The following is a 13,690-nucleotide window of genomic DNA, read 5'->3' as shown; positions in this document are numbered from 1 at the left end:
AATAAACTGATATATTATTGATACTTGTAATGTCCGCTTCACAAATAATCATAATTTGAAAGTTTGGATTTATCTGAGAAACATCGATTACTCTCTCATCGATTAATTGTATTGTAATTTAATTTTTGTTAAGAGATTTCTTAATTTTTATAAAATTAATATTGCCACTTTTTATCTTTTCATAAATAATAAACATTTGCATTTTTGAATATATATTTTGTACTCTATTTTAAAATTATTATTATTCGAAAATCATTTTTTTTCTATAATTGTTATGGTTTTTTTAAACAATTTAATAAGTTTTTGTAAAAGTAATACTTGTTAATGTAAAATAAGTGCTAAACGTGATCCGTTTGTATTCATCTATCATTCATGAGTTACGAGTATTTTACGCTTTCTAATGGCTGTACTCTTTTACTGTTATCTCTATTGTATTTTTTTTATCGAAAGTGTAAAACGCGTGAAACATTTGTTGGCTCTCATGGCACATGTCAAGCTACAAGCTGTATAGTGAATTCACATTAGTTATTCCTGGAATGATCAATAATATGTAACTTATCTTGACACAGCGCTATTAAATTTCTTGACGAAAATTCTCACAAAATAAAAATTTTCTACACTAGTAATTAACCCGCGGGTTGAAGTTTATTGAGGCATTCAAGTAAATACGAAGGTAATATAAACTCCTGTTTGAGTACAAGAGATATTTTATTTCTTAATATGATTGTACAAATGAAGGAAATTTAATTGTACATTTTCAGATTTCGATAACGCTGTGTCATATTTGATTTGGATTAAAATAAAACAGGGAACTTCTTATCTATTTTATACCTATTATTGTACTCTTGTATTATTGTACTAAACATAGCGGATGTTACGAATGTGAGAATGAATGTATTTAGTATCGGTTAATTTTGAATTACGACGCTTAAGATACAAATGGATTTTAGTAGGTCGCTGTGTCGTTTCTGCTAAGATAATTCACTAAAGCCGACACTAACAGCGCACGAAACTATTGGTTTAAATGACAAGTAGATGTAACATAAGCGTTCAAGTCAAAAGTTCAATACTCGTTTAGGGCACTGGCTCATGGTGGACGCTAGGTCGAAAGTTTTTACTTTTGCCTTATGTCGGTCGTACCATTGGTCGTACAGTTTGAGGCCTTAGTGTCGCGGTTATCTAACGTTTAACATTTAAGAAGTAGAATGGTAGAATTTTCGGCCGATCGTGTTTGGAAAATGGAAGTAAAATTATTTGCTATTTGCTGCCAATGTAATTTTTTCTGTCTTTGTATATCTGTATAATCTGTAGATATTCCATGTTTTTCCATTTATTGAAAACGTTTAACGGGCATGTCTGCCCATAATCAAAATATGCCACAGAATAGCGTTTGAATATTGGTGTTGTTTACCTCTAACTCGTCAATAATCGCGTCTGAGGTTGTTTTAGGAAAAAACAACACGAACTAGTGTAGTTGAAATAAAATGTTTATGAGTAGGGATAGTAACGTGTACGTACACATTACACTTAATCTTGCCTTGATTGAAATAATATGAAGTACTTGTTATTATAGGTAAAAAGTTGTAGAAGTTGTCACTATTGTCTTGAAAATGTCTTCCCTAGTGATGTTCGTAGATGCGTCTTTCAAATGAGGCCTAAAACCTTTTGTTCCCTCGTGATGTTGTACGCCGTGCATATTATTTAGCATTATTTTTTAAATAAAAAATTGATTTTATGAAACCATTCGCATCCTACTAATTCGAAAATACATTTTCTCATCTCGTATACATTGCACCATTTCAATTTTACGTGAAATTTAAATATTTATCAGATACGGAGTGTTTACAAGATGAATAATAAAAAGGTCGAGGAAAAAGTTCTTTCGCACTTCACTTGAAAAGTCTAGAAGTATCTATTCAAAATTTTATTAAAATTAATTATAATGTGTAGGCACCATTTATTTCGATGACTTCTTGTCAGCTCGTAAGTAATGACAGGATGCTCTTATTGTAAATCAAAACAAGGCGTGTAGTTTTTGCAAATCTCTCTTGATGTTAAACTACCACAGCCTAAAGAATTCTAAAGATATCGAAACAAGTGGACATGTGAAAGCGCAAGTGCAGGTTTATTAATATGGCGGGGACACCTTACTGTCAAATTCATTTAATTTTTGCAGAGTGGCTAAGGTCGAGATCTATCGTTATCATGGTAAAGGCCATACCATTTCTATTGATTAATTCCGGCCGTTTTATCTCGACTTCCTGCTTAAATCTTCTCAGTTGATGACAGCAAAGAGATTTTCCAAAAGAATCGATGGTACTGCCCGGCGGTTAAAGTCCATGACAAATAATGCCCCTGATCTTCAGCTACATTGTAACTACTGATATGCCGATCTTGATCTATTATTTCAAAAATGTCATTACTTATCGCTTACTGGACGACCATGACGAAGCCCATCTTTGACATCACTATTTCCGAATTGAAAACGTTTAAACCAACTTTGTGCTCTCACTGATACTGCATTAGCTCTATTAACGTCACAAAGTTTTTCCCCGGTTTGCAAAACATTTTTCCTGTTTTGACAGACAAATAGTAAAGCCAAAGAGATTATATTACAAGTGAAAGTAGTATCTGCGAAAATACTCTTTCCCGACCTCCTCCCACGTGCACTTTTTGAAATTCGTACATTATTACAGTGGCGCATTTTTATTGTTTAGAAATAACGTGTTAGTTTTATATAAACTGAACTTTATTATTCGCTACAGATGTTTTTACATGTTATAGCCGTCTTAATTAAGGTGAGACGTTTCACGACAGCAGTTAGATGAATAATTCTAGTCTTAAATAATTAACCTGATGGCTGAAGCATTCAGAGTATACTCATTCAAGTATTACAATCTCATTCTTTTGTTTGATCTTAACGATATTTAATGTACGCGGTGTAATCAATTTGATGTCACACTCCTGCCTTTTGTAAGATAGTCGCGTTGGCGGGAAAGTTTTGAGCGTGTGATGTCCGACTGCAGCCAGCGCGTGTCGATCGGTACAGCGTCGGTGGTTTAGATGGTAAGAAATATGCGCGCGTCTTATGATAGATTTATTGCTGCGGAAGGAAAGTGTGTTTGATATTTTCGAAACTATTTTCTTAATTAATGTTTTTAACGAACATAACCCTTTTATTAAAATTGTTCATATCTTCGAATATATCATTTGAATAGACAGCAATGAAGTTATGGTAGATCAAAGTGCAGCTTAAAAATTAATTATTTTTCACAGAATTTGAACTTCTTGATTTTTACTATAGGTAAAGTAAATAAATGCACATAATAAACTTAACAAATATAATATTCTACTATACCATTCTATAACCAGAATTTGCAAGTTGCCAATCTTATATATATCACTTAAACTCAAATTTGGAATTGCACAAACATTAATATTATTCGGTGATGGCATATTTCAGTGTCATAATAATTGATATTACTAAAACATCGCATCACGTCTACAATTTTTTCGTGAAATATATCCGTCATATACGTTTGTCTGTCCAGAGTAAAATTATTTTTTGTGCGAACTGATTCATTTGCGACTATTATTGCTTCGTGACGTGTCGTTAGTTTATATCTATCCATAGTCACCTTAAAAATTAACTTAATTTATATCTATCCATAGTCACCTTAAAAATTAAACCGAATTTCTTATTTTTTGGAGTATTTGATGTATGGTGATCGCCCAATCAATCAACAGTACTTATCACACCTGTGCGGGTTTGCGTAGTACAACTAGTGGGTGAGTGAACCCGCACAGGTCTGCGTGTGGTAGGTGCTGTTGGTTGATTGGGCGATCCCCATAGATGTGAAGACCTTACTTTGTTACTCTTATTGTAATACATTCATTATTTTTGATGATGTTATACACTTGTTGCCGTCTTATGGGCTATTTTTGAGAATTGTATATCGCCGATATCTGCGGCTGTTGACACACGTGTATGCATGATGTACTCTTTTCTCTTCTTCAGAGATATGAGTTTTATAAATCTTTACTACTTTGTTATTCATAATTTCGGTGCGTAGCGCCTCTTTGTAGCATTATTTTGAAATTCTTATAATAGTCTAACGAAATATCTTATGAAGTACTCTTAAGTGGCGGGTTGTGCAGTGCGCGAGGTCTGGAGTGCGCTTGTGATTGCTGCAGTCGGTTTCAGAGGTTAGCGTTTCTCCAAGTGAGCCTTCTTGACGAACTTCTCCGATATGTATACGTGAATATAACATATGATAAAATCTATTACATTTTGATAAAACTGTGCAGAGTGGATCAAAGGTTTTAAAGGCGATGATCCGGAAAAATTAAACTTAATTTAATGAAATTTATCTGCAGAAGAATAATATGAGTAGAATATTAATAGAGAAGACTGTAGCCTCAAAAGAGAGAAAGTCTATAGAAGTTAAGATAAAAACATACGAAAATGACTGAAAAACAATGAGATTCAAAATATTCTAGAATGGCTAAATATTGTATTGGGTTAAATTTTGCGGGAACATTGCTTTTATGGTGTACTTGCTATGAAAATATCTCGGTCAAAATCTTTGACCCATTGCAAACTCGTCGAAACTGTTGGATATGCCATGTGGGCATTTATGTGTGTGTGCGTGTGTGCGAACGTGTTTACAAAGTTGCCATCAAATTTAAAGCTCCTCCTGAATGCTATGTACTTACCATAATATGCTCCATGGTGTAAAAATAAATTCAAATGCCTTTTTTTATTACGTTTACGATTTAATCTTGGATAATTAGTACGCTTGACATGCATTCAGAAGCTTTAGTAAAATAAAGTGCTACGTGCAGCTAAGGAGATTCTCAATACATTAGAAATATTTGCAGCTTTTTATTTATAATGAAAAATTATTATTATTTTTTATATACCCATAGCAACTGTTTATTGAAATAATTTATTATTTAAATGGTTCGCGTTATTAATTTTAAAGTTTTTAACTTTAAAATTTTACATTGTCAAAGTTCTGAAAATAACTCTGATACTCCTAAAAATACATTACAATATTTGTCTTGTGTTTCACAGTTAAGTTTACAGACGTATATTGTATTTGAATTATCTTAGGTTGGAATGCTTTTATTTTTTCAATCACAATTATTTTCACGTTTACAACAATAGTTAAATAGAATGAATTTAGTCATAATTTTCATTATTTTTATACACTAGGTTAAACAGAATTACCTTTATTTTTACATTGTTAATATTGCGTTTTTATTTTTAATTCATTCACAATTTTTGTATTAAGTGTTCTTTTTTATGTTTAAAGTTGTTTAGATTTTTATTAACGATGGGAAAGGAAAAGGTTTTTTTTTTCGTTTTATGATATATAGTTTCTGTAAATTATTTATCTGTAGAGAAATACACCCACATGGTTTTGTTTAGACTTCTGTAATTTTTGTTCGTTTTCAAATATTACGTATAGCATTTATTACGTTCCAAAGGAATCGTTGTTATAAAATTAATGGTATCTATGCTTCTTTTTTATCTTATCGTATTCTATAATTTATTAAAAAAAAACTGTTGAAGTTACATAAGTCACAGTCGTATGTATAACCGCTAAATGTGTTTAATTAATGTCTGTACTTGTGATGCTTGTTTTCACAGACCTATTGTTATGTAATGCAGTAATGGCAGAAAAAAATAATAAGAAGCGTTTGTGAAGCGCAAAGCCTCGTGCGTGCAATTTGTCTGGGGGCTTTCACATCGAATAGTTCTAGTCATTTTGAATTCCTCCGTGTCTGTGTATGAGTTAGTACGCCAGTGTATTGGGTGGACAATATAATATTAATCACTATGAATATTATATATAGGTCAAACTTGTCTATTAAAATTGATGTCTGTTGTATTTGTGGTTTCATTTACAAACAAAATCCTTCCTTTTTCCTTTAATGACTCTTACACATACATTGTTTGCTCCGTTTGCAAATGTTAACATAAAAATTATCTTTAAAAAATAAAAAGTAATGTTTGTTTTATTTTTTTTATTCCATCGGAGACAACGTAAAGTTATGACTGTATTACACCTTATAAATAGCTGAATTTGGTAGTGGCCAACGGTAAAGTAAGATACCCGCAGTAGAGGATAATTTTTTTTAATTTTTTTTTGAAAAATATCACTCGGTTCATTACGGTTCGCCCTTTCATTACTCGGCCGCGTAGGGTGTTTCCTCAGTCCTCTGTCGATAAATTCTAAGTCCATAATATCACAAAGACTTGAAGTCAACATAATCGGAAAATATCGCGTACTATGATGTCTACGCTAGTCTGCCACTGACGATCTATAAAAAAAATGTAATGCCTCGTGTACCGCCAACCAGGCATCATAGCGATCTTTGAGCCTATGCCTTGCAGTGGGCGTCTTTTAGTTAACATGATAACAATGATGATAACGAACCGTAATGATGATAATAAACCTTAATGATCTTATCATCACTGAAGTCATCAAGCACACATCTGCAACTTGGTCATTGGACATATCCGTAGTGGCACCATCGGCCGACAAAGAGAATTACAAAATCATGGTCACCGACGCATTTCTGCTCGACAATTATAATAAATATCTAACGTCAGTAAGTCATCATAGCAGTTATAGATTACAAATCCGGACACTAGAGGATTTGAGAAGCACTAGGTATTTTTGCAGTTTGTTACTTCAACCATTTATGAGACAAAAAACGAATGAAAATGTCTGAGGGAGGCCTGTCTGGTATTGAACACTTTTCGGCTGAAATGAAAATGATCAAAGAAACATTCTGATTCATTAAAATTAAAAAGAAGACAATCTTTATTTTCAATCTGTCCTGAAAAAAGACAATTTTTTATGACGTAACACTGACAACACTCAACTATTTTGTTTCCAACAACATACCAATTCCTCTCGAAAATGTTATAAATATTAAAATTCAAATATTACATAAATCTTATAAAAATGTTTCATAAAATCTGCAAGCGACTAGTACTCTCAAACTGGACAATTGTACCAAAAGTAAAATATCAAAATTTTGTTATCTCTGATGTTTTGTCACAAATGGAAAGGGCTTGTGAAAAGTTTTGCGCAGTACCACGGGTGCCGCCGCATAAGGTTAGTGGAACCAAAACATGACGGAAACTGCGTATAGTTCATTGCATGAAGTAAATAACTTTTGCAGTGTTACAAACTCACCAATATATAACAAATACCACGTTTAAGTATATTACATACTGACATTTACAGTATGTTAATTGATTAGATAAATATTTAAGGTGTTCTTTAAAACCAGGGCTTCCACAAATGGCCAATATCTGTCCCCCGACGACCTGTTAAGAAATCTGATTTTCTACGTGCACAAAACTTTTATGTAAAATTCTTCTTCTGCGTTCTAATTTAAAATCGAATGCCGATTTGAATTCGGATGCCACCAATGGTTGCTGCCGTTGCGTTAGGATTGTGTAAATTATAAATACTCTTCATACTTCTTTCTTCTTTGTACTTCTTTCTTTATAACTCTTCGATCAATCTTGACTATCATTTTCCTTCCTAACGTGCTCGGGTAAATCACTTCAACCTGCTATTCGTATTGTTGTACTTTTAAAATTCGTATAAGACAAAAAATTCAACGGGTCCATAAACGTGGACAAGTTCGTGCATCATAATAAGTTTATTTATTTATTTATTCAATCGAGATAATGTAGCCTAAACATAGGTGTATGTAAGTATTATTTTTATACTTTATTAATGGTGTATAGGTATCAATAATCGGCGCAGGTAGTGACGTCGGCCGCATCGCAGCTCTGTTCCTTAAGCAGCAGAAAGTGATCAAAAAGCTGATACTTTACGACGAAGAACCTGGAAACCGTGTGCTGGGAGTCGCCAATGATATTGCATACATGGACACAAGTCCCGAGGTGGAAGTCTACCAGGGTCGCACGTGTTTAAATAACGCCTTGCACGTAAACAATTTTTTTTTTCATTTTTATACTGGGGTAGATTATCGATTTAATTCAACTCTCCTAGGTCGTAGATTTCTTTTCCGACAAGCGTACATTATTGATCTAATATGTAATCAATACAAATTGTAATGAAACGTCACAAGAAAACAGATACTACGCACCAAACCCTTTGTGAAGAAACAGACCGTATTCTTTCTCCTCGGAGAGGTTCTCTCCCAACGATGGTAGCAACCCCAAAGATTTTTATGTTTTCTGTGGGTGAAAAAAACGAATGTACATTTATTAAAAGCAATACTAGGTTTCTCTTTAATTGGCGGAGATGTCGTAAAAACAAAATATTGAACACTGAAGTGTGCTACACAATATTAATTAAAAACTCCTGGGAGTGGATCGATCGCGGCAATTCCTAAAAAAAATTTAATGGCTTCTCTAGGATTCAGATGTTGTGTTGATATGCGGCGGTGAATTTGTGAAGCCACCGAGCTGCTGCACTCTGGATCGGGATCTTTTCTTCAAGAACATGGAGCTCGTGCGCGTGGCCAGTATAGCGAGCGCGCGATTCTGCCCGTACGCCGTCATCGCCGTACAGACGCCTCCCGTCGACTGCAACTTTGCGCTGTGCATGCATGTTAGCAGTTTGATTTATAATCCGACTCGTATTAAGCGCTGGTCGCGAAACAGTGCTCGCGGATCTAGAGTCTTTTATATTATTAAAAAGAACTTGCGTCAGTTACGATGTTGGTTGTCTTGTGATATACAATAATACACAAGTTGAATAAGTAAGACATGTACAAAGTATCACTGATTAAGTATCGTGACGAAACTACAAAAGTTAAAGAAATATGTCACATCTGCGACCCGTAAATCTACGAAGAGGCATGAATCTCAATCGTGAGAACATTGCAAGGCTTATAACTATAAAAAGTAAAAAATGTTTCATTGTATCCATAAGATATACATATATTTTAATACAAAAATAAGTAAATATTTTAATAAAAACTATTAATATGTGCCCTTCTTCCGTCTGTTCCGAAATTGTCTCGAATGATGAGAATTCCCTTTGTACTTTCTGCGCTGCTAAAATTTATTTTGGATCGCAATGTTAAATGCACAGCAAAAAGCGTTAAGTTAATACTTAATTACCGAGCCGTAATAAATCGTTTTTATATCAACAATAAAAACATTTTTTTAGCAATTAATATAACGTATGAAATATAATTGAGTCGCTTACAACGTCAAAAGTTTTTCGACCAGCTGTTTGTTTGTATTTATACAGTGTTAGTATGTCTACATCAAATTTTACCTACTTACAGCTTTTAGGTAAGCAAAGTTGTTTATAGTGCCTTCAATATAAAGTTAATTATTTAATCGGTTTAATGGGCGGGACTCTTTTAAAGTCTTGACTACATGTGTGCAAATTTAAGACATTGAAATCATTTACCTTAATGACTGATGATATCCCTCCATTTAAATTAGACTTTAAAGATCGCCGGGACGTACGACAAACGGCGAGTGCTGGGCGTGAACGCAATCAACTCGATGCGTGCCAACCAGCTGTTCTCCTCGCTTACGGGCTCCGACCCCAGTGCGTCCCATACACCCGTCGTCTGCGGCACCGGCAGGTGCACGCGCGTGCCTGTCTTTTCTAAGAACAAGGCAGGAAATTTTCCTCAGGTAAATGTTTAAGACGTACGTAAAAGGAGAGGCCACATTATTTATCATTATTGTTTCACTTTACAATTAATACCACTCAGGGCAAAAAAGTTTATATAATTCATGCAGTGTTTACAACGTACATAACGCGGAGCAAATTTGAAAGATTTTAGTTATTGAATAAACTGTATTTTCAAGCAAGGATTACGTTTACTGTAGGTTATGTACAAAGCATGCGTTTGACTAGCGCTTTACAGACGTTTTAATACAATTGCGGTGTCCATACATAGAAGATCTAAATTATGATTTATAAACTATTGATGACTTTTGTGAATATAAACACATTAAATAAATATAAATGATAATTATAAAAATAATTATGCAACAATTTAATATTAATTAATCAAGTTTAAATATTAATGCTCCTCTGTTTATAAAGTTATCACGTTGAAATATTGTGATGTTACTTCGAAGTGCCAGTACACACAGAATTTATATTTGCTAATAATAAATGAAATAGTTCTAAATTATAGACGAAGTTTAGCTTTTATTTCGGCATCTTAACCTAAGATTAAGTATTCCATTGGGTTCAACGTTAGGTTAACGAACACACAAATTCATTCAAAAATACTGTTTTTCATTTAAATGTTATTAATAATGTAAAACTGCTTGTGGTGATAGTTTTCTGATTAATCGTTGTGAAAATTGTTTGAAAGACGCAGGTAGAATGTCTTACGAAGTTGGTGCGCGAGGCGGATGAAATAATTTGCAAAGTGAAATGTAATAATGAACAAGGGCATCTCTCCATCGGATTCTCGACGGCTCGCTTTGTTACTTGCATAATGAAAGGTTATTTTTATTTTTAAAATTACCCGTATCATGTAGAATGTCATTGAACTTCTTTTTCATTTAGTTAGTTGAGGCTTCTGGTTTTCGTTATTGTACTTTTCTGGATTATAAAATTTCGTCGCACTCGGAACTATTGTTTCATTTTTTTATATTTAAATAGAATCTATACTATGAATGAATTGGAATATTCATGTGGTTTATCCACTGGCTTTGTAAACTATGACGTTGTATGCACGCACACATTGTTGAAGGTTTGACAATATACCATCTCTTATTTTAATAACTTAAATACAATCATAATTATCAAATATAGTTTCAAATTAGATGTAATAACATAACCTAAATTGCTGTTAAAATACCTTTATCTACAATAGTTTTGAATTAAAATTAATTTAGATTTTTGGAAAAGTTTTTTGCTGCTTTATGAATAATAACGACTTGTATCCTTAGTATCAAATGAAGTACAAACACGGGCGCGACATACTCGTACAAGCGCAACTTAGTCTCCGTTTCATTCAGTTACAATTTACTGGTGATTAATTTGATTTTAAAAACACTGACCCTTTTTTGTAATCTCTTTTTAAGGAAACAAAATTATTATTTGATTTTTAAGGTCTTATGGAGAAGCCAACATTCATAGACAGCGCGTTAGTAGAACAAGGGGACCCGAAGAAGTGCTACGACATGAACGTCTGCGCCACCCCTGTGACCATCGGCAAAGGAGGCATAGTCGAGTATGCGGTCCCTACTCTCAATGATATGGAGACAAAGCTTTTGCAGGAAAGCAAGTACGTACAAACGGTTATAAAATCTTTCATTTTTATTACATGCTTTTATAAAATAACTTTTATTCCTCCTATCTTGCAACAGTGTCGTCTTTCCTTTCACAAGGTAGATTTGGACACTTGTTAGAGACAATTTTTTTTTCTGATGCTTTTACAGAAGGAAAACTGATTTTGTATTTTTCTATTAGTAAGTAATTTAATTTTGAAAGTATTTCACTTTTGCCGCTATAGATGTGACCTGCAGGACATGTTGAACTTGGGCCGCTGCTACGCGGTCGGCGACGAGTACTACCTTCACACCTGCAAGACCTGTTACTACTGCACCCCGAGCAAGCCGTGCGAGGTGTGCGCCTCCAAAAACCAGTCCAAACCAAAATAAACAGCGCTACGAAAACATATATCTTAATACTAATAAGGCAATTGTGTCGATGGCCGGGCTGTGACATCATGTGATATGTGCAGATTGCTAAAATAATGTCGGTTTGAGATACAAGCAACATCGCCAGACAGTCTCTTGTACCCGGTGAACATTTTTTGTGACTCAAGCATAAAGTACAGGCTATTTTTTACTCCTTTTACTATTGGAAATTTGAAACTGTTTTCTTATTCGTAATGTTGCTGCTTTATAATATCGAGTTGTGTATTAAAATAACGTTCATACTTTACAAATTAATAAAACGTTCAGTTTGTCTTTATACTTCTGTTCACTTTAGGCAATTATGTCAGTAATTTTTTTGCAATATGTGCAACATAAAAAAACAATCACATGACAAGTATTGGTACTAATTAATGGTTAGCCACAAGATGAGCTGAAAGAATACAACGAATATTATCTCTCATAACATCTCAACGAGAGATGTGCCCCGCAGTTGGATCTCAAACAGATGATTGACTTTTATTAAAAGTGTATGCAAATGTACTTGAATATAAAATAGATGAAAATCTTTGGTGTTTAATTTAATTGTTTCAGTGTAGTGTTTTGTTTCCGATCTGTGTGGTATTTGAGGCTTTCGCTCTCCATTCTCAGATGTTTGATTTCTCATTACATTTACGTACACGTCTCTGTCTGATTTTACTCAATGCTATCGCCCGAACAATAGTGTCATGGTTAGATTAAACAAAGAGCACTGTAATAAACGTGCACCTTTGATTAAACCTTCTATATTAAAAAAAAGTTGTTTGAATACAACTGTCAATAAAACTGTCGTCAAAAGCTATTTTTTTTAATAATAAAAAATGTTTCTTTATGCGTTTTAAAACTTGCTTGTTGTTGTTGCGTACTTGGTTTATTCCAGCTTGACCTGCGCGAAGTGGTGGTTCTGGAGGTGAACAATATAATGCGCACACCGACACTACAAGTGACTACGATATCACTCTGGTCATAGAACTACAACAACAAACCTCTACAATTGTCCGCGGCGTGCATTGTTAATCATGTTTATCGGGTTTTTCATTTTCGTTTTTCGACGTCCGTGTTTTTGAAATTCGTAGTATATTCAATAGTGTTTGCAGTTGGAACCCAGTTTGGTGAATTGTTAATGGATTAGAAAAGGTTACATTTATATCATTAAACTGTAAATAAAATACGTTTTCAATTCTTAGATATATAATAAGCGAAATTTTGTCTATTAAATATATTTATTAATTACACCCTTTGAACCCCATATGTTAACGCTTATTTTACTTACACAGGCAAATGATAAAGAAGTTACATAAAAATTAAAAGCAACTTTTTGCAAGCGGCTTATTACATTTTACAGGCAAGTTTTTGAAACTCGAGACTCGTTTCATTTATGTTGATGAGATGAACTTGTGATGTTGGGATTTTTGTTTGAATCATACATAGCTTAATTATTATAATTATAATATTTTTCTATGATAATCGAGTCTACATTTTGACGCTGTGTACAACAAACATCGTAAAAGGTATTACGAGGTGGTGGCCCTTCTGAATGTACATAAGATTTAGAAAAATAAAGAAAACCTTGATATAACTTTCTCTAGGCTTTATAAAACTAGTAAATGTATTGCGACCTACTGTGTACGTTATTACAATACACTCTTGTGTAATGTCTCTAAATTATCTTGAAATAAACAAAACAAAAACTTGTAAAATGTAAATCCTATTATAGTTTAAAGTTGTCTTCAGTGATAGTAGTGCATAGGAATAAATCTTTACTAAGATCAGGGCGTGTTTAGAACCCTCGTAGCTTTAAGTTAAAGAATATTCTATATGGGAGTTTAATCTGATTCTAATTTCTATAAAATTAAGCTCTTAGGCGTTCATTCTCATAGCATACAGTAACTTTGTGGAAAACAATACGAATAAATGAATGAACTTGACTGAAGGTGATGCGTTGTACGTATTTGGTACGTGAGGAAATAGAGATAGCGTCAAGTGCGTCCATAATTATAACAGGTG

At 33.5% G+C, this 13,690-nt stretch overlaps 1 protein-coding gene across 1 annotated transcript; it reads left to right on the top strand.

Annotated features, from left to right (window-relative positions):
* Window positions 1–6,980: 6,980 nt before the first annotated feature.
* LOC137932899 (malate dehydrogenase-like) lies at window positions 6,981–11,650 on the top strand. Its single transcript, XM_068776586.1, has 7 exons — window positions 6,981–7,133; window positions 7,778–7,981; window positions 8,415–8,609; window positions 9,458–9,655; window positions 10,351–10,483; window positions 11,097–11,271; window positions 11,500–11,650. The coding sequence occupies exons 1-7, from the start codon at window positions 6,981–6,983 to the stop codon at window positions 11,645–11,647; spliced, it is 1,206 nt and encodes a 401-aa protein (XP_068632687.1). The 3' UTR covers window positions 11,648–11,650.
* Window positions 11,651–13,690: the final 2,040 nt, after the last annotated feature.

Source organism: Battus philenor, unplaced genomic scaffold (genome assembly GCF_028537555.1).
Source record: "Battus philenor isolate CCGP_79_NKW_IND1 unplaced genomic scaffold, ilBatPhil1.0.hap1 SCAF_12, whole genome shotgun sequence".
Classification (NCBI taxonomy): Eukaryota; Metazoa; Arthropoda; class Insecta; order Lepidoptera; family Papilionidae; genus Battus; species Battus philenor.
This window is presented reverse-complemented; position numbering and strand designations above follow the sequence as displayed.